General features: G+C 36.9%; 1 protein-coding gene across 2 annotated transcripts in view; it reads right to left on the bottom strand.

Moving 5' to 3' along the window:
- The window catches only part of MND1 (meiotic nuclear divisions 1), a 91,859-nt gene that overhangs the window by 31,866 nt on the left and 33,270 nt on the right, over positions 1–26,723 (bottom strand). For both annotated transcript variants that reach the window (XM_044224635.1, XM_044224633.1), the window contains exons 5-6: positions 10,343–10,417; positions 7,458–7,572 (exon numbers count right to left, since the gene is read on the bottom strand). In XM_044224635.1, coding sequence (XP_044080570.1) covers positions 7,458–7,572; positions 10,343–10,417 — 190 coding nt within the window. The remainder of the gene's footprint in view (positions 1–7,457; positions 7,573–10,342; positions 10,418–26,723) is intronic.

Below are 26,723 nucleotides of genomic sequence, written 5' to 3'. Positions count from 1 at the left end.
CTTCTAAGATTTACTTTCAAGTATTTTTGTAGGATTCAATTCTTACCACAACTTATTTTGACCTTAAATAATGGTCAAAGTAGTTAAAATTAAATTTCATTTTTTATATTTATTGCTTGACTTCTCATTTCTTAGATATTTGCAACCAATCTTGCTAAAACTTATTTAATGTAGATATCAATAAGTCAACTTGTCTGATGAAATATAAATGTTTTCTGCAAGAGTTAGTGAGAAATAAGTAAAAGATTATACATAGCTATGTCTACATGAATATAAATGTTATAGCTCTTCTCCACAGAAAAACTGTTTCAAAATAAATCATGATAGATTTAGAGATTAGCCTGATTATTGTGACATGGGTGCTATAACCACACTATTAAGAAACAAATCTTATTAAAATAATTTGTGAAACACATAATCCTTTAATCCACTGTAATCTGTTCTGCAAGAACATGACAACCAAAATCCTATGAAACCCTTCATTATCAAAAAGCATGTTTTAAAAACAATAATCTCTTTGGGAAAAGGAAATAATCTCATTTGGGGGAATAGGGGTTAAAATCTAAAAAAATTCTCTAGCTTTAGTAATAAGGAGATTGTTGCCATTTACTACTTAAATGTTTAAATTTCTTGAATCTGTGGGTTTATAGTTTATATCAAATTTGAAAAAATAATAGTCTTTATTTCTTCTGATAGTTATTTCTTCAGATATTTTTCAGGCAGGAATGCACACACACACATACACACTCCCAAGATACACACATACATATACACCCTCCCCACCCCCAGCATACACTCCTTTTGGGACTTTGATTACAAATATATTAGGTCACTTGAAGTTGTCCTACATGTCATGGATGCTGTTTTTCATTTCAGACATTGTAGTGTTCAACTCCAGAAGTTTAACATGGATCTTTTTTATATTTTCCATTTTTCTAATTAACTTTTTGAACATATACATTTTTTTTTTTTTAAGACTTAGTCATCTATTTTAGAGACAGGGGAAGAACGTAAGCAGGGAGAAGGGGAAAGGGCAGAGGGAGAGACTCCCCAAATAGAATACCCACTGAGCACAGAGCCCTGATGAAGGGCTCCATCTCATAACTCATGAGATCACAATCTGAGCCAAAATCAAGGATCAGGTGCCCAACTGACTGGGTCACCCATGTGCCCCTGTATGATACATTTATTATAGCTTTTAATGTTGTTGTCTTCTAATTCTACTATCTGTGTCAGTTCTGGGTCAGTTTTGATTGAAGAATTATTCTTTTCATTAAGGAACATATTTTCTTACCTCTTTGCATGCCTGGTAATCTTTCATTATATGCTAGACATTATGAATTTTATTTTGTTGGGTGCTGGGTATGTTTGTATTCGTATAAATATTCCTTAGTTTTATTCTGGGGTGCATTTAACTTACTTTGCAATACTTGGATGTTTTCAATACTTGGCTGTTATGCTCTATGAGCTGAATGGAGAACAAAGCTCAGTCTATGGGTAATTAATGCTTGCTAACGGAGGCAAGATGTTCTGGAGTGCTCCATCTAATGCCTTGTGAACTGTAAATTTTTCCAATTTGCCTGGTGAGAATAGGCATTATTCTTGGTCCCAAGTGAGTGTCAGGCACTTGTTCCCTCTAATTCTCTGAAATTGTTCTTTCCCCAGCTTTGCGTAGTTATTCCACTAGCATTCACTGCATAATTGAGGGGAACCCTCTGTGGATACCCAGGGATCTCTTTCTTTGAAACTTCTCTCTAGTATGCTGTCCTGTGAACTCTAGCCACACTGGTCTCCCTGATTCTCAGTACCCTTTACAGGGCTCTGCCTAGGTTCTCCTTTCTTGTGCCACAGCCTAGAAATGCGATAAAACAAGCTGACACAATTTTAAGACTTACTTTTTCTGCTTCCCTTTCTATAAGAATCATTGTCTTTTATTGTCTGATATCACGTATCTTAAAAACCCATTTCATATATTTTATGTGTTGTTTTTCAGGTGGGCAGATAAATCTCATCAATTACTACTCTATTTTGTCTGGAAGTAGAAGTGTCACATTTGAATAAAATTTTATTTGTTAGCTGTTCTGAATTTTAAAACAGAGGAAATGGACATTTCTCTCTAAAAGTATGAATGGAAGTTAATCTAAAGTTAGGTATACAGGTTTTGATAAGATTTTTTTTTTCTTCTGATTATAGTTTGGTAGCTTTCCACAGGAAAAAATATCCTACCTTCACATCTAAAATATACTTAGGGAATAAGAAAATTATCTTACATAACTTCTATCTACTAAATAAGTTGAAATTCTCCGTAATTAATGTGTTTTATTAAAATAGATAAATTTTTACAAGGAAAAGTTCGGAAGGAACTCAAACACCTGGAAGCTAAAGACCACCTTGCTTAAGAATGCTTGGATCAACCAGGAGATCAAAGAAGAACTTAAACAATTCATGGAAACCAATGAGAATGAAGACACTTCGGTCCAAAACCTATGGGATACAGCAAAGGCTGTCCTAAGGGGGAAATACATAGCCATTCAAGCCTCCCTCAAAAAAACCTGAAAAATCCAGAATACACCAGCTGTCTCTACATCTTAAAGAACTGGAGAATCAACAACAAATCAAACCAACTCCACACATAAGAAGGGAAATAATCAAGATTAGAGCAGAGATTGATGAGGTAAAAACCAGAGATACAGTAGAACGTATCAATGAAACTAGAAGCTGGTTTTTTGAAAGAATCAATAAGATCAATGAACAATTGGCCACACTAATCCAAAAGAAAAGAGAGAAAGCCCAAATTCATAAAATTATGAATGAAAAGGGAGAGATCACCAAGGAAGTAGAAACAATCATCAGAAGTTATTATCAACAGTTATATGCCAATAAGCTAAGCAACCTAGATGAAATGGAGGCATTCCTGGAAAACTATAAACTCCCAAAGTTGAACCAGGAAGAAACTGACAACCTGAATAGACTGATATCTAGTAACGAGATTGAAGCAGTGATCAAAAACCTCCCAAAAAAACAAGAGCCCAGGACCTGATGGATTCCCTGGGGAATTCTACCACGCTTTCAAAGAAGAAATAACACCTATTCTCCTGAAGCTGTTTCAAAAAATTGAAGCAGAAGGAAAACTTCCAGACTCTTTCTATGAAGCCAGCCTTACCCTGATCCCCAAACCAGGCAAAGACCCTACCAAAAAGGAGAATTTCAGACCAATATCACTGATGAATATGGATGCTAAGATTCTCAACAAGATCCTAGCAAACAGGATCCAACAGCACATTAAAAAGATTATCCACCATGACCAGGTGGGATTCATCCCTGGGTTACAAGGATGGTTCAACATTCGCAAATCAACCAATGTGATAGAAAAAATCATTAAGAGAAGAGAGAAGAACCACATGGTCCAGAAATTGATGCAGAAAAAGCATTTGACAAATTCCAGCATCCATTCCTGATTAAAATGCTTCAAAGTATAGGGATAGAGGTAAACTTCATCAAATCTATCTATGAAAGACCCACAGGAAATATCATCCTCAATGGGAAAAAGCTAGCAGCCTTCCCTTTGAGATCAGGAACACGACAAGGATGCCCACTCTCACCACTCTTGTTCAACATAGTATTAGAAGTCTTAGCAACAGCAATCAGACAACAAAGAGAAATAAAAGGTATCCAAATTGTCAATGAAGAAGTCAAACTCTCTCTCTTCGCAGATGACATGATTCTTTATATGAAAACCCAAAGTCTCCACCCCCAAACTACTAGAACTCATACAGCAATTCAGCAATGTGGCAGGATACAAAGTCAATGTACAGAAATCTGTGGCTTTCTTATACACTAACAATGAAAATACAGAAAGGGAAATTAGAGAATCGATTCCATTTACTACAGCACCAAGAACCATAAGATACCTGGGAATAAACCTAACCAAAGAGGTAAAGGAACTGTACTCGAGGAACTACAGAACACTCATGAAAGAAATTGAAGAAGATACAAAAAGATGGAAGACCATTCCATGCTCTTGGATCGGAAGAATAAACATTGTTAAAATGTCTATACTGCCCAGAGCAATCCATACTTTTAATGCCATTCTGATCAAAATTCCACTGGTATTTTTCAAAGAGCTGGAGCAAATAATCCTAGAATTTGTATGGAATCAGAAGAGACCCTGAATCGCTAAGGAAATGTTGAAAAACAAAAATAAAACTGGGGGCATCACGTTACCTGATTTCAAGCTTTACTACAAAGCTGTGATCACCAAAACAGCATGGAACTGACATAAAAAGAGACACATAGGCCAGTGGAACAGAGTAGAGAGCCCAGATATGGACCCTCTACTCTATGGTCAAATCATCTTCGACAAAACAGGCAAAAATACACAATGGAAAAAAGACAGTCTCGTCAATAAATGGTGCTGGGAAAACTGGACAGCTATATGTAGAAGAATGAAACTTGACCATTCTCTTACACCGTACACAAAGATAAACTCAAAATGGTTAAAAGACCTCAACATGAGACAGGAATCCATCAGAATCCTAGAGGAGAACATAGTCAGTAACCTCTTCGATATCAGCCACAGCAACTTCTTTCAAGATACGTCTCCAAAGGCAAAGGAAACAAAAGCGAAGATGAACTTTTGGGACTTCTGCACAGCAAAGGAAATAGTCAACAAAACAAAGAGGCAACCCACAGAATGGGAGAAGATATTTGCAAATGACAGTATAGACAAAAGGTTGATATCCAGGATCTATAATGAACTCCTCAAACTCAACACACACAAAACAGACAACATATTAAAAAATGGGCAGAAGATATGAACAGACACTTCTCCAATGAAGACATACAAATGGCTATCAGACAGCTGAAGAAATGTTCATCATCACTAGCCATCAGGGAGATTCAAATTAAAACCACATTGAGATACCACCTTACACCAGTTAGAATGGCCACAATTAGCAAGAAAGGAAACAACATGTGTTGGAGGGGATGTGGAGAAAGGGGAACCCTCTTATACTGTTGGTGGGAATACAAGTTGGTGCAGCCTCTTTGGAGAACAGTGTGGAGATTCCTCAAGATATTAAAAATAGAGCTTCCTTATGACCCTGCAATTGCACTACTGGGTATTTACCCCAAAGATACAGATGTCGTGAAAAGAAGGGCTATCTGTACCCCAATGTTTATAGCAGCAATGGCCATGGTCGCCAAACTGTGGAAAGAACCAAGATGCCCTTCAACGGACGAATGGATAAGGAAGATGTGGTCCATATACACTATGGAGTATTATGCCTCCATCAGAAAGGATGAATACCCAACTTTTGTAGCAATATGGATGGGACTGGAAGAGATTATGCTGAGTGAAATAACTCAAGCAGAGAGAGTCAATTATCATATGGTTTCACTTATTTGTGGAGCAAAACAAATAGCATGGAGGACAAGGGGAGATGGAGAGAAGGGAGTTGAAGGAAATTTGAAGAATGAAAGAGAGAGAGAAACTGGGTAAGAAAAGAATTGGAATCATCAAGGAAAAGGTCCCTAACTACACAACACTGAAATCACAAAGGAAGGCAGAACCAAGTTAGAGTAATATACATAGGATCAGATTTGATAACTGTGAAAACAGAATTTTCATGATGAACTCCTAGAGGGCACAGACATGCTGATCCCAAAACTAAATTACCTGAAGGCATTTGATCTGGGAAAGAAAACTGTTCTCAAAGTTTTCTTTCATGACACAGTTGATGTCCTCTTTAACAAGCAGTATGCACTTCCTTTTAAAGATGATTCATGAGCAGGCCTAGCTTTCTCATAGTAAACTCCTAATTGCCTCTTGCTGCTTTGAAGTACTTGTGTTTGCAGAAGGTCATTTGATATTAATTAAAACTTCAAGACTGATTAAACTGGTTAATTTTGTAGATTTGGTTAGCACCTTTTTCTGAAGAATGCTGATCAATGATAAATGAATTAATCTATGGGCAGCATGAAAGAGCTAACATGTCTCTCTAAATAGTAAATACTTGATTTATAGAAAATGATTGGCTCAGGGGTGGAGAGGTTGTTCTGACTCCACCTCTCAGTCACCCTGGCTGAACCAGGGGCCAACACATACCACATCTAGACTGGGGACTACATGTATGGGATTAACGCCTCATGGAGATGTGCAAACCAGTGACCACTCTCTGAATTTAACTTCAGATTACAGGAACTAAACTGCTTAAATATTTTTTAATTGGAAAGACGACCATCAGGAACAACTTAATTGTAATCCAATTATTCTCAAGCTAATTTTTAGGTACCAAATATTTTAGATTTCTCTCAAAGCTTTCAATCACATACTATTAGTTTTTCTTTTACAAACATTTCACTAGGTAGAGTTCCCTAAATGAAAAGACAGGCTAAGACAGAAAAATGTGAGGAAAGTTATACATATTTTCTTAAGCAATTAGATGAAGTATCCTTATAATGTACTCTTTTACTTTCTTAAATGTTCAAATTTATATCTTTACATAAATATATTAAAATCATTCAAAATAAAGCTTTGGAGATTGGTTTTAAAGTAGAGGAAAACATCACTGGTAGATTCAAAAGACAAGTCAATGCACAGACTGATTTTCTGTAACTTGCAACATCATATTTTTGGTAATATCTTGCCTAGAAGATAATGGTGGGTTTTGTTCTCAAGTCAATATACTTGGGGGCAACTTAACTCCTCTGACTTCTCAGTTTCCTAAACTTAGTTTTGGTCTTTATGCTCCTACCCTATCTACCGTTCTTCTTCTTCTTTTTTTTTTTTTTAAGATTTTATTTATTTATTTGACAGAGAGAAATCACAAGTAGATGGAGAGGCAGGCAGAGAGAGAGAGAGGGAAGCAGGCTCCCTGCTGAGCAGAGAGCCCGATGCGGGACTCGATTCCAGGACCCTGAGATCATGACCTGAGCCGAAGGCAGCGGCTTAACCACTGAGCCACCCAGGCGCCCTACCGTTCTTCTTCTTAAAATGCTTATTTCAGAGTTATCACTATTCAATGCCTTAAGACTCTTTGATGGAAACACTAATGCAATATTAAAACTGTTCATGGCTTGATTTTCTCATATACATGGAGAATGGTTACTAACTAGAAGTACGAAGTCTCATTGACAAACTCAAAAACTTTCAAGGTGTGAGTCTGCTTGAGATTTCCTTTGCTTTTCCCCTCAGGTGTGCCCTATCAAAAAATAAATAAATGAATAATATTAAATTAAATTAAAAAAAAAAAAGGAAGTGTCTGGGTAGCTTAGTCAGTTTGGCATTCGACTCTTGGTTTTGGCTTAGGTCGTGATCTCAGGGTTATGAGATCAAGCCCCCTGACTGGCTCCACACTGGGCATGGAGCCTGCTTGGGATTCTCCCTCTGCTCCTCCCCTCACTCTAAAACTTAAAAAAATTTTTTTTAAAACCTTCTAGGTGTGATATAAACTTACGTATTTCTTCCACAACTTGTGGGTCACATTCCTTGTATTCTTCTACTTCTGCCTTTAGCTGTTCCCTTTGGTCTCGAAGTGAAGAAAGCTCTTTTGCTAGCATGGTTCGTTCTTCCTGCATTCAACATAGTTTTATGTAAATTAAGACAAGCAAAATGCCATTGTAAGGTTATACATTTTATAAACATTTCATTTTATTTCTCATAACTAATGTGCACTAGGCTTTTGGACAGTATTATACAGACACATACCTATATTCACAGTATAAGAACAAACTCAACTCACATTTTTCTCTGGTATCTCAAGCATCTTTCATATATTTTGACTGGATGAATGGGAATTAATATGTAGAATCGACCAGTCATAAATAGATGATTATCATATCACTGATTATCAAATGTTTGGAAAAGATACTGCCTCTTGGGTAGGTTCATAAGATTGTGTCAATATAAGTAATATTTTATGGCAACATCATCATTATGCAATTTTCCTTAAAAGTGTGACAGACAATTTTTCAACCTTTAAGGATGATTAGCCTTTAAAAATATTTAAAGATATCAGAAATAAGAAATTATTGCTTGTGGCCTCCTATCATTTTCCTTTAAAGGTAAACCACAATAAAGCTTTTAAAACAACAGGATCCAATAAACACATTTGAAATTTCTAGCCATAGTTCTCACTAACAGGTGGAAGTCACGGTGCCACAGTTTTCAATTCATATGTGTGAACGGTTATGACACAAACTTAGAGGATAAGCCTGAAGCAAAGCCAAGCAGAGTTCAAGCTGCCTTGATGCAACTTATTTAAGGTTCCTTGCTAGCTTATATTTTGGTACTTGTATTTTTTGCCTTTTGCCTTTAACTGTTCTCTTTTGTTCCAAAGTGAAGAAAGGCTCCTTTGCTAGCGTTTGTACAAGGGAATGCAAAGCATTGTACAGAGCAGCATGGGCTGAAGCAACAGAGTCCAACAGAACTCTACAATGATAGAAATGTTCTAGATCTGTGTTCTCCAGTGCAGGAAACATTAGCCACATGGACCTCCTGAGTATATGATATATGGCTATTATTACTGAAAAACTGAATTTAATTGCATTTATTTCTAATTCAAATGTAAATAGTCACATACGATTACAGTGTATATTGTATTAACATAACTCAGAAGAGATTTAAAAATAATTACAATATAAGATGGCTATTTGCCATCCACACCCAAAATTACACATGCTCCACTGTGAAAACTGAGCAAAATGGTGAAGAATCTGTGTGAAGGCAATAACTCTCTAGACACCCTGAACTGGGAGACACCTCAGACTGTTACTAGCACTGAGATCTGTGCCACATTACTTTAATTTTTTGTGCCTTTAGTTACTTGAATTAAAAATGGAGATAGTAATAGCGGGTACCTCCTTGCACTGTTGGCAGGATTCAATGAATATAAAATGCACTGGGATGTACTTGTCTGGCTCACAGTAAGCAGATTATGTATGTTAGCTATTTCTCCTTCATTGTCAGCAGCATCATCATGACCATGAATAATGCCTAGTAAATGGGGGATAGATGTTTCTGAAAGATCCTGATTGGTGTGCTCAGGATGAACACGAGAGTTCATCTTTCTCAGGAGCCTTTCTAAACTGTTGTACTCCTTCAACCCTGCAGCATCCATGAGGATTTTTCCCAGGTGCAATGGAGCCAGGGGACTGGGTAACACTCAACAGACAACTTTTGGGTATGGATATTAGTTGAAGGTGCATCTATAATTTATGGCCAAGGATCAAATAAAGAAAGGGTATTTGCTACGGTCTGTTAAAGGTAACAGCTTCAGGTTATGCCCAGAACTTACCTTTCCTTAAAAATTCTTCAAAAATTACCTCTCTAATTCTTATCTGTGACTGCTGATTATTCACATAAAAGAAGGTATGTGAAATTATTTTGAAAACCATGATAAGCCTGTGGTGTATTCTTTTCTACATTGTGACTGTTTTTGAGTCTTTCACAATTAAGTGGTACAAATAGAGACCTAGATGGAATGCTTAGTGGTGCATTTAGATCTTTAACATTTTTTCAGGTCATAAATCCATACTGGATATTAATGAGGAAATTAGAACGTAAAGTGATTTTTAAAAACCCCTAACATAACACTTCAGAGAACATTATACTTTGTGAAATAATGTCAATATTCACTTAAATAATTTAGAAATGTTACAAAGCCCCAAAGATAATAAATTGATAGTTTTCAATTTGTTCTATGCCAAAGACTTCAAAAGCATGACTCTTAAAATTTTACATAAACATTTATAAAGGGCTTACTTTGTGCCAGGTACTCTTCTGAGTGCTTTGCAAATATTTGCTAGTTTAATCCACACAGTAACCTAATGAGGTAGATTTTATCCCCTATTTTACAGCTGGGATAATTAAGAACAGAGAATTTAGGAGACTTTCAAACCCAGGCTGTCTAGCTCCAGGGTTTATGCTTCTATGCTATGCTGCCATACACAATATAGTACAATAATAAAAAATAAACCTAGATTACAATTAGTGAATCCTACCAGGTCCAATGTTCATTCCTTTGCTGTACTCATCTCTCTTCTGGTATGAATGGTACACTCCTCACAGGAAGCTCTAAATTCTTACTCTTCTATTTTTTTTAAAAGATTTTATTTATTTATTTGACAGAGAGAGAGATCACAAGTAGGCAGAGAGGCAGGCAGAGAGAGAGGGGGAAGCAGGCTCCCCACTGAGCAGAGAACCCAATGTGGGACTCGATTCCAGGACCCTGAGGTCATGACCTGAGCCGAAGGCAGAGGCTTAATCCACTGAGACACCCAGGCGCCAGTTACTCTTCTATTTAGAATACTCTTCTATTAAAGACTCTAAAGACAAACTTACTGTTTCATGTCGGCCAATTTTAGCTTTCTCAATGCTTTTCTGTAGATTTGTGTGCTTCTGGTTTCCCTCAGATACCTGGAAAATTAAAATAAAATGGCTTCCTAAGATAAACTTGCTTAACATGAAGTTTATGAGTCAAGAAGTCAAAATGAGATTTTGACTTTTTATTAGCCCAAGGCAGTGTAACAAACAAGTGAAGACTACAATGGGAACTAACTTGACTTGTAACAAACAAGTCAAGACTACAATGGAAACTAACTTCTCTAATTTGAAGAAAACCAAGTACCATGAATCATTAGGGCAGAATGGAAAAAAAAAAGTTCAAAAACGTTTCCTCTCATCCCATCAGATTTATCTGCTGCAATCTTTATTTATATACCTGCAATCTTTATCAAGTCCCCTAATTCCATGCCAAGTAACTTGAGGTATATTATATAGTTAGAAATTGAATTTGAAAACTAAAAAAAAATGTTTTATATGAATTCTTTCTTCAAATTTCATTTCACTTCTGCCTAAGTCTTCTGAAAACATCTTAGACTGTTTCTTATAGGCTTGTAGTATTATGGCCTGTTTCACTAACATAGAGTTAAAAATAATATACCACTTATTATTCTTAAATCAGGTACATTATGAGGAATTACATACATGATATACTAAATTCTTAAAAAAGAAAAAAATATATGAGCCTGTTGCTGATTTTAGGCATGTTTTACATACTTTAAAAGTGATCAGTTCAAGTACTGTACTAAGCCTAGAAAGTAGTAAATTTTATGTAGAAATGGATCAAATAAAACCAGCATAAAGAGACCATAAATACAGGATATTCATTAGCATGTGGCTGAGCCCACACCAAATAGGACTGGTTAATTTCAGAACATCAGTCCCCCTGCTTCTCAATTTTATTAATCTCACCTGGGCCCATGACTAGATAAATAAGCACAGGATTTTCCCAGTATTAAATTCTCCACCACATCTTTTGCTAGTTGGAAATTTCAGACTCATATGATTGGGTAAGAACCTCCTTAAAATATAATTTACTCCTTCCTCACTCCTGAGTTACAAACATTTGGAAAATAATAATTGGATGAATGATTTCTCTAAGTTGATCATAAGAAGCTGACCTTTTATAGTATGACCTAGTTATATGTATAGGGTAAATAATACTATGTGTCATAGATTAAAAAATCACAAACAATATCTTCAAAAAGTTAGCTTTACCCTGGCTTTAGGAAATCTTCCATTACTCAATTTGCATAAAGGAAACGCTGTCAACTTTCCTTTAATTGTTCTCTAGTCACTGATTCTAATCCATACCATGAACAAGATCCATCTGTGATACCAAGAAGACAACACCACCAAACCAGTTATACCTCTTCTGAGGGTAACTACCTTCCTAATAATTTAAAAAAAAAATCTGCTATACATTTAAGAGTCAAAATAAAGCTTTAAAGTCCTAAATTTAACAAGGAGATCTGGTTCTTTAAAACAACAGTTCTCATTTATAAAATAACACCATGTTTATTTATTTATTTTAAAAAGATTTTATTTATTTATTTGACAGAGAGAAATCACAAGTAGATGGAGAGGCAGGCAGAGAGAGAGAGAGAGAGGGAAGCAGGCTCCCTGCTGAGCAGAGAGCCTGATGCGGGACTCGATCCCAGTACCCTGAGATCATGACCTGAGCCCAAGGCAGCGGCTTAACCCACTGAGCCACCCAGGCGCCCCTAAAATAACACCATGTTTAAAACGTTAATAATCTGTCCTGCAGGACTCACCTGAAATAATTAATAAATTCATGTGATTTTTTCTTTAAGAGATGGAAGATTTTTTTTTTAAGATTTTGTTTATTTATTTGACAGAGATCACAAATACGCAGAGAGAGGCAGGCAGAGAGAGAGAGGAGAAAGCAGGTTCCCTGCTGAGCAGAGAGCCCATGTGGGGCTCGATCCCAGGACCCTGAGATCATGACCTGAGCCGAAAGCAAAGTCTTAACCCACTGAGCCACCCAGGCACCCCTTCATGTGACATTTAAATTCAGGAATAGAGAATCATCCAGTGAAAAAAAATACATTAACCTATTAGCATAACATATTTCCATTAAAAGTGTTCTTAAAATATTCTGATAGGTAGATGTTATCCAGGTAGTTAATAATTACAAAAATAAGCCAGTAATTAATGGATATATATCTTAGTTATATTAATGAAGTGTCTTCCAGGTACTGTATGTCTGCTTATAATTATTTATAACTCAAAAACATTTGAAAGAGAGCTAATTCAGTAATTCCTTAACTCTGAAAATATTATCTGCTTTAAATGTGATCTCGTGGTTTGTCATTTTAGGTATGTCAGTAATGGAGGAGAGACCAACTTAGATGATGTGATCAAATGAGAAGCTTCTGCTAACCCTCCTAAGTACTGAAGCAACTTGGTTCAGCTCCATAGTGAAGGATTCTTGGTGCTCTGTTCTTAAAATCTCAGCTACCAGAAACAGTGAAACCAACTCTTGCAAGGTAGCCCTGGCTAACAGTTTTTCATCTACTCATCTCTTAGAAGCAATACCACTAGAGTTCTTTTTTTTTTTTTTAATATTTTATTTATTTATTTGAGAGGTAGAGAGCAACAATGAAAGAGAGACAGCATGAGAGGAGAGGTCAGCAGGAGAGGCAGACTTCCTGCTGAGCAGGGAGCCCGATGTGGGACTCGAATCCAGGACTCCAGGATCATGACCTGAGCCGATGGCAGATGCTTAACCAACTGAGCCACCCAGGTGCCCCACCACTAGAGTTCTTAACAGGTACCTGGAATTCAACCAAACCCAGGCTTTCAAGGGATAAACACTGGGATTTGTAGCCACTGTGCAGATATTATCTAAACCAGTCCTCAAACTTTAGCATATATCAGAATCACCTGAAGGGCTTGTTAAAACACAGGTTCCTGGGCTACACCTCCCAGTTTATGAACAGTATTCTGGAGTAGAACCTAGTAATCCGCATTCTTCTTTTTTTTTTTTTTAAGTAATCCGCATTCTAATGTGCTCACAGGTGATGGGTGATGCCGATGCTTTGCATTCGTGGGCACCATGATTTTGAGAACTACTAACCTTAACAAAAACCTGTTTTGTTACAATAACGAACCCAACTACAAATACACAAGATATTAGTATATGGGAGAATATTTTCTAGTTCAGCAAAAATGAATTATTGCTAAGTACTGTAGCCTGAACTAGAAACAAACAAAATATTTTAGTAATTCTCCCACTAAAAGAAATACAAAAGTTTGCATTTACAAATAGAGAAAAACAAGTGATACTTGGTTTGTCCAGAACGTTATTTACCATAAAATTCCTTTGAAGAACTCTCTATATACATTTTCATGAATAAAAAAAGAGCCAACTATATACTATACCAAACCCATTTCCAACCCTCACTAAATAATTTGGTAAAACCCAGTGATTCAGAACAAACAACAATAGCAACAAAAAATGACATAATTAGTAAGAAGAGGATTTCATCTTTAGATTTGAGGATCTGATACAATGCCTCTCTTTAATGCATTCCAGACCATCTATACAGACACTCAGGGTTAAGAAACATAATGCCAATGTTTTCTAAAGGGCTAATTCACTGCCTTGAGGAACTGCCTGTTCATAAGAACAGAAAGACTGATTCAAGCTGTCTGCACTGGAATTCTCATTTGCTCCTTTTAAGAAATAAAAAAATTTCAAAGCACTGCAGAGGAATATAGAAGTTCTCATAGGTGGGAAAGAATGTCAGGCAACAGGGAATGTGGAAAAGAGGTAACAGCAAGAGAAACCAGATGAGTCTACTGCTTTATCAAAATTCACATACAGTTATGTAGGGAAAAATAAGTTCTATGTCTTGTTCCTCCTTAAAAAAAAAAAGCAGTATCATTTATTTTGGTATTTTATATATTTAAAAAATCTTGTTAGAGTATTTACAACTTTAAAATTCACTTTTTATAGAGAAATCTTAAATCAATATTTCATGGTATGAATGTGTCACGATTATGTAGCTAAAGGAAATGTTATGGAAGAATTTTTAATGACACTCTGAAATATAGAATAGAGTTTTTAAAAAGGTGGAAACAAAACTATCAATACATTTCAGAGTTTATGACAAAAAAACAGGAATAAAATGCACAAAATTTTTAAAATGATTACCTCTGTATTGTGGAACATACTTTCAAACTTTCTATATAATAAGCAAACATCATTATTATTTAAAAAATTTTCCCATTATAAGCAATATTTGAATAGTCTCAAGAAATGAGTAATTTTTATTTTAAAAGACTCAAACAGTGCAGAAGAATTTAAACAAAGTGTCTTTTTACTCCCACTTTTGCACCATCCCCAGAATCCCCTCTTTACAGGTGACTCCTGTAAAGTCTAGAGGGCATCCTTCTTTTCCCACTCCTCTGCTTTATTTTCAGATATAGGTCAATATAAAGAATATCTCAAACACATACAGGTTTATCTTTCGTTATGTTCTGTAACTTGCTATTTTTACTGAAACTTCCATGTCAACATACATACATAGGTCTACTTAATTTTTTAAAAATTTTATTTATTTATTTGAGAGAGGGTGAGGGCATGCACAAGCAGACGGGTAGAGGGTGGGTGGGACAGAGGGACAAGCAGAACCCCCGCTGAACACAGAGCCCAATGAGGGGTTCCATCCCAGGATCCCAAGATCATGACCTCTTCCAAAGTCAGACACTTAACCAACTGAGCTGCCCAGGCACACCTAGTTTTTTTTTTTTTTTTTAAGATTTATTTTAGAGACAGCGTGTGCACACAAGTGTCGGGGGTGGGGGAGCAGCAGAGGGAGAAAGAGAGACTCTCAAAACAAGTACCCACTGAATGCAGATCCTGAAGGATCCTAATCCTTCCACCCTAAGATCATGACCTGAGCTGAAATCCAGAGTCAAATGCTTAACTGACTGAACCACCCTAGTGTCCCTAATTTTTTTTTAAATAGATTTTATCAGAGTACTTCTAGGTGCTGGATGGAAGGCACAGAGAGTTTTCCAAGTAACCCCTGCCCCCACAGACACAAGTACCAGATTCATTTTCATTTTCAAACGAAACCCCCCTTTTCAACCCCCGCCCCCAAAGTGATCCACTGAACCTACATTGACACATTATTATCACCCAAAGTCCATGTACATTAAGGTTTACTTTTTGTGTTGTACATGCTATTGTTGTGACAGATGCATAATGATATGTATTCATCGGTATGGTACATACAGAGTATTTTGCCCTTAACATCTTCTGTGCTCTGCTTATTTATCCCTGACTCCTGCCAACCTCTGGCAACCAATGATCCTTTTCACGTCTATATAGTTTTGTCTTTCCAGAATGCCATATAGTTGGATTCACACATTATGTAATCTTTTTAGACAGGCTTCTTTCATTCAGTATGAATTTAATTTAGTATGAATGCATAAATATGCACTTATGCTCCTCCATGTCTCTTCATGTCTTGATACCTCATTTCTTTAAATCACTGAATAACAGTCCATTGTCTGAATGTACCATAACTTATTTATGCATTTACCTACTGAATGACACCGTGGTCACTTTTGAATTTAGGCAATTATGAATAAAACTACTATAAAATTGACATGCACATGAGTTTTCCACTCATTTGGGTTAATCTCAAAGAGTGCAACTGTTGGATCATAAGAGTCTGTTCAGTTTTATAATCAGCTGCCAAATTCTCCTTCAAAGCGGCTGTACCACTTTGCATTCTTAAGAGCTGTGAATGAGAATTCCTATTGTTCCACATCCTCACTAGTAGTTGGTGGTAGGTTCTTTCTTTCTCTAGTGTCTACATACTATTACTTTATTATTCTCTTGTCAATAGCTATTTTATTAATGTCTCATTTTCCATTATGGCAAGGCTCCAACACTCCCACCATTTGACATAAACCTCTGTGCACATGTGCAAGTCTTTCTGTAAGGTACAGTATAAGCAAAATTGCTGGCTCAAGACACAAACATGTAACTTTCTATTAGCACTTTTTATTGTGGGAAATTGACATTCAACTTAAACATCTTAACCATTTTTTTTTAAAAAGATTTTATTTATTTATTTGACAGACAGAGATCACAAGTAGGCAGAGAAGCAGGCAGAGAGAGAGGAAGGGAAGCAGGCTCCCCGCTGAGCAGAGAGCCCGATGCGGGGCTTGATCCCAGGACCCTGGGATCATGACCTGAGCTGAAGGCAGAGGCTTTAACCCACTGAGCCACCCAGGCACCCCCATCTTAACCATTTTAAGTGTATAATTCAGCAGTAGAAGTACATTCACAATGTTGAGCAATCATCACTGTTACCCATCTTCAGAATTTTTCATCACCCCAAACAGAAACCTTATATCCATTAAAGAATAACTCTCCATTCTCTTTTCCATGCAGCCCTTTGTGACCTCACTTTACCTTCTGTCTCTGTGAATTTGCCCATTCTAAGTACATCATTTAAGTGGATCATGTAATTTTTGTCCTTTTGTGTCTGACTTATTTCACTTAGCAAAATGTATTCAAGTTTCATCCATGCTGAAACACATGTCAGAATTCCATTCCTTTTTAAGGCTGAATAATATTTCATTTTATGTATATATCACATTTTGTTTATCCATTCATCTGTTGATGGACATTTGGATTATTTCCACCTTTTGGCTATTGAGAATAATGCTGTTATGGACACTGGCATACAAATATCTGAGTCCCTTCCTTGCTTTCAGTTCTTTTGGGCATGTGCTTCAGAGCAGTATTGCTGGATTATATGGTTAACTCCAAGCTTTAATTTTTGAGAAAATATTAGACTGTTTTCCACAATAGCTTCACCATTTTACATTCCCACCAGCAGTGCACAAGGTTTCAGTTTCTTCAACATTTGTTATCTATAATTTTTTCTTACATAACATATGTGAAGTAAGTGTTTAACTTTGAATTTAGTCATTTTGCCCTTCACTGGTAGTATATAACAAGCTTACTCCCTGCAGTTTTCCCCAAAGTGGTTACTGGTAGTTTAAAAGATTGTTAATCTGATGCTTGAAAATGATATTCCATTATTGTTTTAATTGCATGTCTTTGATTATCAAGATTTAGCATCTTTTCATCTATCTACTGATCATATGTATTTTTTCAATGACTTAATACCCTTTGACCATTATTTTATTGCATTGTTTACCCTTTTTTGGGGGAAAATATTTTATTTATTTGCTAGAGGGTGAGAGAGAGAGCATAAGCAAGGGGAGTGGGAGAGGGAGAAGCAGGCTCCCTGCTGGGCAGGGAGACAGATATGGGGCTCAAACCCAGCACCCCGGGATCATGACCTGAGCCAAAGGCAGATGCTGAACTGATTGAGCCACCCAGGCACCCCAGTTTATCCTTTGCTTAAATATTTTTAGAAACTGTGTGATAGATGATAATCACTTGGTTATATATGTTTGACTTTTAATGTCTTTCAATGTACAAGTTTTAATTTTTTTGGGCAAATCATCTATCTTTTGGCTTCCAGCTACCGTGTCTTGCACAGAAAAGCCTCTCAATCTAATACTGCACATATAGTTTCCTTCTATTATTTGTATTCTTTTGATCTTTCATTTTGTAAAAGGCCTCTGGTTTATTTTGGAAATGATGTGAGCCAGGGTTCTAAATTCAATTCATTTTGATGGATATCTAATTACCCCTATAACTCATTCACTAGTCTATCCTTTCTCTACTGAATTGATAAAGATGTACAGAATCTTTGTCATAAAGTAAACAAGCATGCATAACCCTGTTTATAGTTTCTCTTTACTGCTCTATTTATGTTTGTCTATTCTTACACAAGTAGCAAGTTTTAATTACTGTGGCAATATATTTGTTTTGATATCTAGTAGGGAGAATCCCTCTTCATTGTTTTTATTTTTTTTTTTAAGATTATTTATTTATTTACTTGTCAGAGAAAGAGAGAGAGAGAGCACAAGCAGAGGGACGGGCAGAGGCAGAGGGAGAAGCAGACTTCCTGCTAAGCCAAGAGCCCGACGGGCTCTATTCCAGGACCATAGGATCATGACCTGAGCTGAAGGCAGACACTTAACTGACTGAGCCACCCAGGCATCCCTCCCTCACTGTTCTTTAATACTTTCTTTTTCCTTCCTACAATTTCTCTACCACATGAACTTGAGTATCATCCATAATAATCTAATGGGATTTTGATTACCACATTAGCTATAGAGACATAAATTGACATTTTTGCATTTTTCTCATTTGTGAATTTATTGCCCCATTTTTTAAAGACCTCTTTCACGTCCTTCAGTAGAGTTTTGTAGTTTTCTTCATGTATGTCTTGACCATTACTTTTTAGATTTTAATATTGTTTTGGGTGCTACTGAGGGAAGCCAATGACCCCTTGCCTAAGACTGTCACTGTATGGAATGTTCTTTGTAACAGTAGTTGATCTCAAGTGGTACTGAATCTGAATAAAGTCAGCCTTTTTTTAATGGTTATGGGAAAAAACTCTCTCCTGCCGTCTGGAATGTAAACTCCAAGGCTACAAGGAAGCAAACAGCCCAGATCACTATTGGCAGCCATTTCACAACAGTCTAGAAAGCCAACTTTAGGACGTATCACACAAAAGGCAAAGCTAATATAAATGCAAAGAAACAGAGTCACAATCTTGATTAAATGATGCCTAAAGTATGTTCTACTTTTGAAAAAATTTAATTTAAATGCGTCACTAAGTCAATTCTACTTTTATCATTCATGCCAAGTAAATTTAAGTGTTCTGCCATTACCACGGTAAACATCCTTAACTATTACAACAGATAAAGCTTTAATAATAGTCTATTTCATTTACTGCTGGCTAGCAATGAATGCTGTGAATTATTTTTGAAGATAACAGATTTAAAACATTCTTATTCCTCTATATTGGGTTATAGAACTAAGTCTCAAAGAATAAGAGTGGGTAGAATGAAGTGACATATGCCAGGAAGGTTCTTCATTCAATAAGCTTTTATAAAGTGCCCACTATATACAGTTTTAATAATATGAGCTTGAATCTTTTCACTAAATTAATATAGTAACGAATAACTCAAGGCATGTAGTGAGCACTGACTGTTGAGTATTTTTGAATTTTTTCCTTATGCAATAAGATAGTTGCTCATTAAAAAAAAAAAAAAAAAAACCAACACTCTGTGAAGCTAGCAAATCAGTACTCCACTTAAAAGGGAGATCACATTTCCAGCAATCCAACCTGTGCAGCACACTAAACAACCTGGAAATGAGAAAAGTATACCAGAAATCTTAAATAACGGACTTAGGAATTAGCAATGAGGATCCCATTAAAAAAGCAACACAGGGGCGCCTGGGTGGTTCAGTGGATTAAAGCCTCTGCCTTCGGCTCAGGTCATGATCCCAGGGTTCTGGGATCAAGCCCCGCATCAGGCTCTCTGCTCAGCAGGGAGGCTGTTTCCTCTTCTTTCTCTGCCTGCCTCTCTGCCTACTTGTGATCTCTGTGTCAAATAAATAAATAAATAAAATCTTAAAAAAAAAAAAAAGAAAAGAAAGTAACATAAAGGGAAAATGAAGCCACTTGATAAGCACATACTTGAGAACCCAAGGAACTCAAACTCTCACACATAATATACCTGCTGAAGATGAGATCACGACAATCAAAGTTACAATGTGAGGAAATGAACTATGTGAGTCAGAGGAGTGCACAACAAACAGGAAATAAGCATTCTTTCAATCAGGAGTATTAGGAGTATGTATGTTCAATAAGACTAAGTAATAAGAGGAGAAACTGAAAACTAAAGAAATTACAAGAAGGAAAAAGCAAGAAGATTTGGAAATGAGAAGCTTAACTATCTGAAAATGAACTATTTTTGATTTCTAGGAAGTGAAAAAAATTAAAAAGTAGTTAAAAGATGTGGAAGATAAAAACAAGTCCAACAGAAACCTTATATAGTGTAGTGAAAACAGACTTAGAAGTTGTAACTATAGTCAGAATCCAATTAAAAGTCCCTCAGATATTTTGAAAGCCAAAAACATGAAAAATCCAACTGACGAAGCGAAGCAAGTTAGATACAAAATTACAGAGGATTAGACTCTTCAGACATGAGAACTGGGTTCTAATATGATAAACTCAGAAATAAGCGGTATGCAGCAGAGGTTACTGTCTACCAACATCCTCTCTTCCTTGTAAGAGGACCCCAGTGAATAGTGAAAATAAATGCAAATTAGTACGTCTGTCAGAGGGGTGAGCAAGAATATCTCCTAGATAGGAAACCTCTATTAAGAAACTCACCTGCTCTCTCACTGTTTCTCTCTCAAATAAATAAATAAAATCTTAAAAAAAAAAAAAAAAAAGAAAGAAAGAAACTCATCTGCTTGAGAAGGAAACCCAAAATCCACTTGGAAGGGCAAGCCTAAAATTATTTGGAATGACATACTTGTTTCTTCAATAGATGAGTTTGTTTGTTTCTTTTCTTTTCTTTTTTTCTTTGATCAAGGAGAGACTTAGAATTAGGTATAGAGATTTGGGGGTGCCTGGGTGGCTCTGTTGTTAAGTGTCTGCCTTCAGCTTGGGTCATGATCCCAGGGTCCTGTGTTCAAGCCCCACATCAGGCTCTCTGCTTGGTGGGAATCCTGTTTCTTCCTCTCCCACTCGCCCTGCTTGTGTTCCCTTTCTCTCTCTCTCTCTCTGTCAAATGAATAAATCTTTAAAAAAAAAAATAAAGATGAGATTTGTATTAATATTTTTGTATTAAAAAAACCTCTACGCATATTTTGCACTGTACTCATGGAGTAAAGTCATAAAAGCAACTTAATTCTGCCCCCATATGCCATTTTAAAAACAGCTCAATGTGGGAAGTACTTCTCTGCCACTGGATGAGGAGGTAGGAGTCCATGACTTCCCTGATGACTCTTACTATCTACAGTGATATTAAGTTGTGAAGCAAAGCCTTGAATCGGAAATTACACTAACAAAATAGTACTTTCAATCTTGATTTAAAGGTAAGATTTCCCTTTTCAGCCACAGCTGGCTGCCAGTGGGTCTTTTGCTAGAAGAAGGACAATGTCTTCCTCTCTTTCCTAGACTAGAGTTTCTGTTCTCCCTCCAGTCCACTGCCTGGAGAAGGCGAAAGAAGAAAGGTAAAGGGATAGAAAATAGCACAGACTAGGTACTGTTGCGAAGACGTCTCAGTGCTCTCTGGGCTTGACAGATGTTTAAGCTAAACTCTTGCAAAGCTACACTCCTGGGTTCTTTGTAAGCTTCCCCTTTGCGTCCTCCTAATCATAATCCCCACAATGCAGAAGGTACATTCCTCTGAGGGCTACACAACAGTCCACTAGCTCACCGTCTCCCTTCTCTAGCTTGCCCCTCATTCCCTTCCAGTCTGCTTTTTCAGAATTTCGTTCCACACAGACTTTATGCTAGGTTCTATAGTGCTCTGAGGGTGGAATTGAACGTAGCTCTAGTGCCTCTTGCTCTCTCACTTTTGACTATGACTCACATGTTGCCCATGGAGACACTTATACCCAACACACTCCAGGATTGCTGGCCAATTCCTTACTTTCATGTAATAATTGACAGAATCAAACAATACATAGATGATAAAATCAGCAAAATTATTTTTACATAAGGAATTGGCTATTTTCGTACAGTCTTTCAAGCGCCCTGGGAAATAATATGCCCAAATTTTACTCTTACCATTTCTGAATACTTACAAGAATTAAGATTGTCCACTATTAAATTGTTAATAAAAATACTGCTGAAATGTTATTTAGAATGTTTTTGATCCAATAACTTACTCAGTTTCTTTAAGTGATTTACTTTCATTAGAAGCTACCAATCTAAAATACAACAAATTACTTGCTAAGAAGCATCAGTTAAAGAGTTTAAGCTCAAAGTACTATTTAATTTAAATACAGACTTTAAATGTAAAACTTCAAATTTCTATTTAAGTCATGTTAAAGATTTACCTTTTTTTTTTTTTTTAAAGATTTTATTTATTTATTTGACAGAAAGAGAGACAGTGAGAGAGGGAACACAAGCAGGGGGAGTAGGAGAGGGAGAAGCAGGATTCCTACCAAGCAGAAAGCCTGATGTGGGGCTTATCCCAGGACCCCGGGATCATAACCTGAGCCGAAGGCAGATGCTTAACAGACTGAGTCACCCAGGCGCCCCAGTCATGTTATAATAAACTCCACATTAAATTTATAAAGTCAAAGAACAAGTCTTAAAGAGACAACAGTGTTGAGAAAGTGATTAGAGGACCTGCTCATAAAAGGCTTTCATCTTTTCAAGAAAATAAAGTCCTTTCTTCTTTTTCTACTTCTGCCTCTTATGGTAGAAAGTTTCACAAGAACTTGGATTTCAAGGGATTGAAAAGATAACCTAATACTTTCTCTTCCATAGCCAAAATAGCTTTAGCAGAATAAAGGGAACAACCCAACACATTCGGATGGTAAACTAAAGAGTCAAGAATAGTCAACCAAACTAAGATTTATAGCAAGTTTAAGTGTTAGAAATTATTGGAAGGTGAGATAGATGTAAGTTTTAAAAATATAATAATTAGGGGTGCCTGGGTAGCTCAGTTGGTTTAGTGTCGAATTCTTGGTTTCAGCTGAGATCATGATCTCAGGGTCCTTGGATCGAGTCCCATGTCAGATTATATGCTCAGTGTGGAGTCTGCTTGAGATTCTCTCCCACTGACCACCTCCATCCCCTGCTTTTGCACTCGCTCACTCTCTTTCTAATAAATAAATAAAATCTTAAAAAAAAAGGTAATAATTAACAGAATTTAAAATTGAGGTTGTTTTGCATCTAATCTAAACCAACATTTACAATAAATACAAATACTAGGGAGCGTGACCAAAGCCCTATATTTGAATCTGATGAAATACAGGCCTGGAAGTTTGAACCACACCTTTGGTCAAGTAAGAAACATACTTAAACAAAAAACACCTAACTAACAGGGCTATTCTGGTGAAACTTCTAAATAAATAAAGCAGCCACAGACATTATAAATATTGAAACATTAAAATGTATAAAATATTGATGTTTTTATGGGTAAAGCAAGTCAAACTAATTGAAATTTTAGGGCTATTCCAAGAAATTAATACATATATATTCTTCTATCTTGACACTGCCTCCACCTGGTGGCATGATATCAAAATTGTAGGCTCAGTTTTTTTGTGGAGTCAATCTCTTCCAGGTTGGCTGATTTGGGGAGAAGATAGTTATGAATGAAGAATGGAGGTCACAAACCTGTAACTCACATGAAGCACAGAAGAGTACAGAGAATTCTATAGCTCTAGAGTCAGGCTTTTCAAACATTCAGCATCTAGCTCCAATAACAAAGGAAAATAATTCCTGAAGAAAAGTTTAAAAAGCCTAGTCCAAAGCTACCTACTACTAAAGAAAATATAAATAAATATAAAAGAGAAATCATGAGTCTTATCAAAAATCTCTGAATTCTGGGGGCGCCTGGGTGGCTCAGTGGGTTGAGCCGCTGACTTCGGCTCAGGTCATGATCTCAGGGTCCTGGGATCAAGTCCTGCATCGGGCTCTCTGCTCAGCAGGGAGCCTGCTTCCTCCTCTCTCTCTGCCTGCCTCTCTGCCTACTTGTGACCTCTCTCTGTCAAATAAATAAAATTAAAAAAAAAAAAATCTCTGAATTCTGAGGAAAAAGTCATGCAAGTTTGACAGCTGTAATATTACCCATTGTAATTATTAGGTTCTTTACCAACAAAAATACTTAGTTTATATACTCCATCCACTCTGAATTTTTTAGCCACTCAAACTCATCAAACATATATTTATTCTTGATTATCTGAGACGAGGAGAATAAGAACATTCAATGTAAAAGACATGACTTCTAAGTGCATAAAGATATAATTTTGCAGACCCTGTTAGTTGCCTCTTTTTTTAGAAAAGATTTTACTTATTTATTTGATACAGAGAGACAGTGAGAGAGGGAACACAAGCTGCGGGAGTGTGAGAGGGACAAGCAGGCTTCCCTCTGAGCAGGGAGCCCAATGTGGGACAGGAACCCAGGACCCTGGGATCATGACCTGAGCCAAAGGCAGATGCTTAACTAACTGAGCCACCCAGGTGCCCCTGTTAGTTGCTTCTCTACAGCCCTTCTCTGTAAACAGAACTCCAGCTTTGTTCAGATTGGGGTACTAGTATGCTCAGAGAGAAATGTGTCCCCTCCCAGTCCCTAGGTTGAATTATGATGGCTTACCCTTCCAAAATGAGCATGTGACTCAAAGCTGACCGAGGAACATAAAGAAAAGCCTAGTTGGGAAAGGGGGCATTCTGGGATTTTTTTCCCGGAAAAAAAAAAGGAGATGTACAAGAAGCAAATCCATCTTTCTTTCTTTCAGCTTTGAACCCTGTCACAGAAGTGTTTTTAGCTGCAGTAGCTACCTGGATCCAAAAAGGGAAAGCCAAAATGGCAGAGAAGCTAGTGATCAATCTGCGGTTAGAGTAACCAATCCTGACAGCCCATCTCCAAACTTCTTATATAAGAACCCCTACTATTTAATCCAATTTGGATCTACTTTCCTGTTATTTGTGGCTGAAAAATATCCTGATTCAGGGTTTTTTATAAAAAAACCCATAATGTTGGGCAGCATTTCCCAATGGAACATTAATCCCTCGTGACAATTGGTCAATTAAGGGGTGCCTGGGTGGCTCAGTCAGTTAAGCATGACTTTGGCTCATATCATGATCTGAGGGTCCTGGAACTGAGCCCCATGTCAGGCTCCCTGCTTTGTGGGGAGTCAGCTTGTCCCTCTTCCTTGGCCTCTCTCATGCTCCTGCTCTCTCTCTCAAATAACTAAATAATCTTTAAAAAAAAAAAAAGGGTCAAGTAAGATTCACAATGCATATGCCAGCATATTATAGGATCTGAGAACTCAAATAAACTAGTTTATCTTTATTAATCCAGGATCCTCCAATACTTTTCATTATAGAACTTTCCTTTTAACTAACACCTATTATACATCCATTCCACAGAATTACTTTGGGTAATGATGAGCTAGTGTCCCGCAAATCATAACTCAGGTAAAGTGGTAAAAGAAAGTATGGTAAAAAGTGGTAAAAAGAAAGTGTGGAGTTTAAAATTCATGCTTAATCATACATATACATGATATATCTGAGGCTAAATCTTCCCCATGATAAATTACTATAATCATGATTATGTAGTGGAAATCATCTTTACTGCTATATGTTGTAGACTGAAAGACAAAGAAAACCTAAAGGCCAAGAAGGAAGGCTCCTAGACCAAGAACACAGTATTAGCGACTGAAACAGAACAGAGCTGTATTGATTTACACTTTCATTCAACATTTATTATGTCTCTTCCTGTCTCAATAATTGCATTAAATTCTAGGGAGAAGGCATGATTAAGATATCTCTGCCCTCAAAGAACATCTGCTGTGGAAATAAGGCACATAAAGACTTCACTCTATAAAAGGAATATATATAAGATGGTCAAAGCACAAATAAGTTCTAAACTATTGAGGAGGAGGGGATAATACTCAGAAAAGATTCTTAAGGTGGGTCCTAATGGATATATGTCTCTGGTTGCTGTGCAGGTCGGAGTCTGTTAGTTGCACTAGTAAAAAAAAGCCAGCCAGGCCCAGCATGTAAAAACACAAAGATATAAAATGAGTAGCACTTAGGAAGCTATAAACAATTCAGTATAACTGGTCTGTAGGGCTAGCAAAGGGGTAACAGCAGGCTATTAGGCTGGCTAGTGGCGGGAACTAGATTACAGAGAGCCTTAAGCCAGTCTGAGGAATCTGGACTTTATTATTCAAGAGTGAGAAAAATCTAAAGGACATTAAAGATAACAACTATAGCAGACAGGAGAAAGTGAAGACTGGAGATAGAGAGACTGGTGAAGAAAATAATTCCAAAATTTTGGGCCAGAGATAATGAAAATCTAAGCCCAAACAGTGGCAATGGGGCTGGAGACAAAGAGAGACATTTGAGAGATACCACTGTGTAAAACCAACTGAGGTTTTAGCATGAGCTGGATAACTACCAATTTTGGGTATCTAAGAGGACAGTAGTTCCAGGGTCTAGGAGTTACAAAAGCAAGTTTGGGTAATTAACTGAGCTGTGAACGTATGACTGCGATTTGCCTGTCAGCCATTCAAGGGGGGAGGTCTAGTCAGTAGCTGAACACACAAGTGTGGAGCTCAAAGCAGAGGTATAGGCAGGAGATAAAGACCGGGAAATAAGAGGTATGCAGGTGGCAATGGAAGTCACAGGAGTAGATAAGATTTCCCAAGAATGCTCAGAGCAAGAAGGGAGAGGGACTGAGGAGAGAATGCTGTGATCCCCAGCCTAGGGAT

Source organism: Neovison vison, chromosome 11 (genome assembly GCF_020171115.1).
Source record: "Neovison vison isolate M4711 chromosome 11, ASM_NN_V1, whole genome shotgun sequence".
In the NCBI taxonomy this organism is placed as follows: Eukaryota; Metazoa; Chordata; class Mammalia; order Carnivora; family Mustelidae; genus Neogale; species Neogale vison.
Note: the sequence above shows the minus strand (reverse complement) of the source record. Positions and strands in the feature narration are given on the sequence as shown.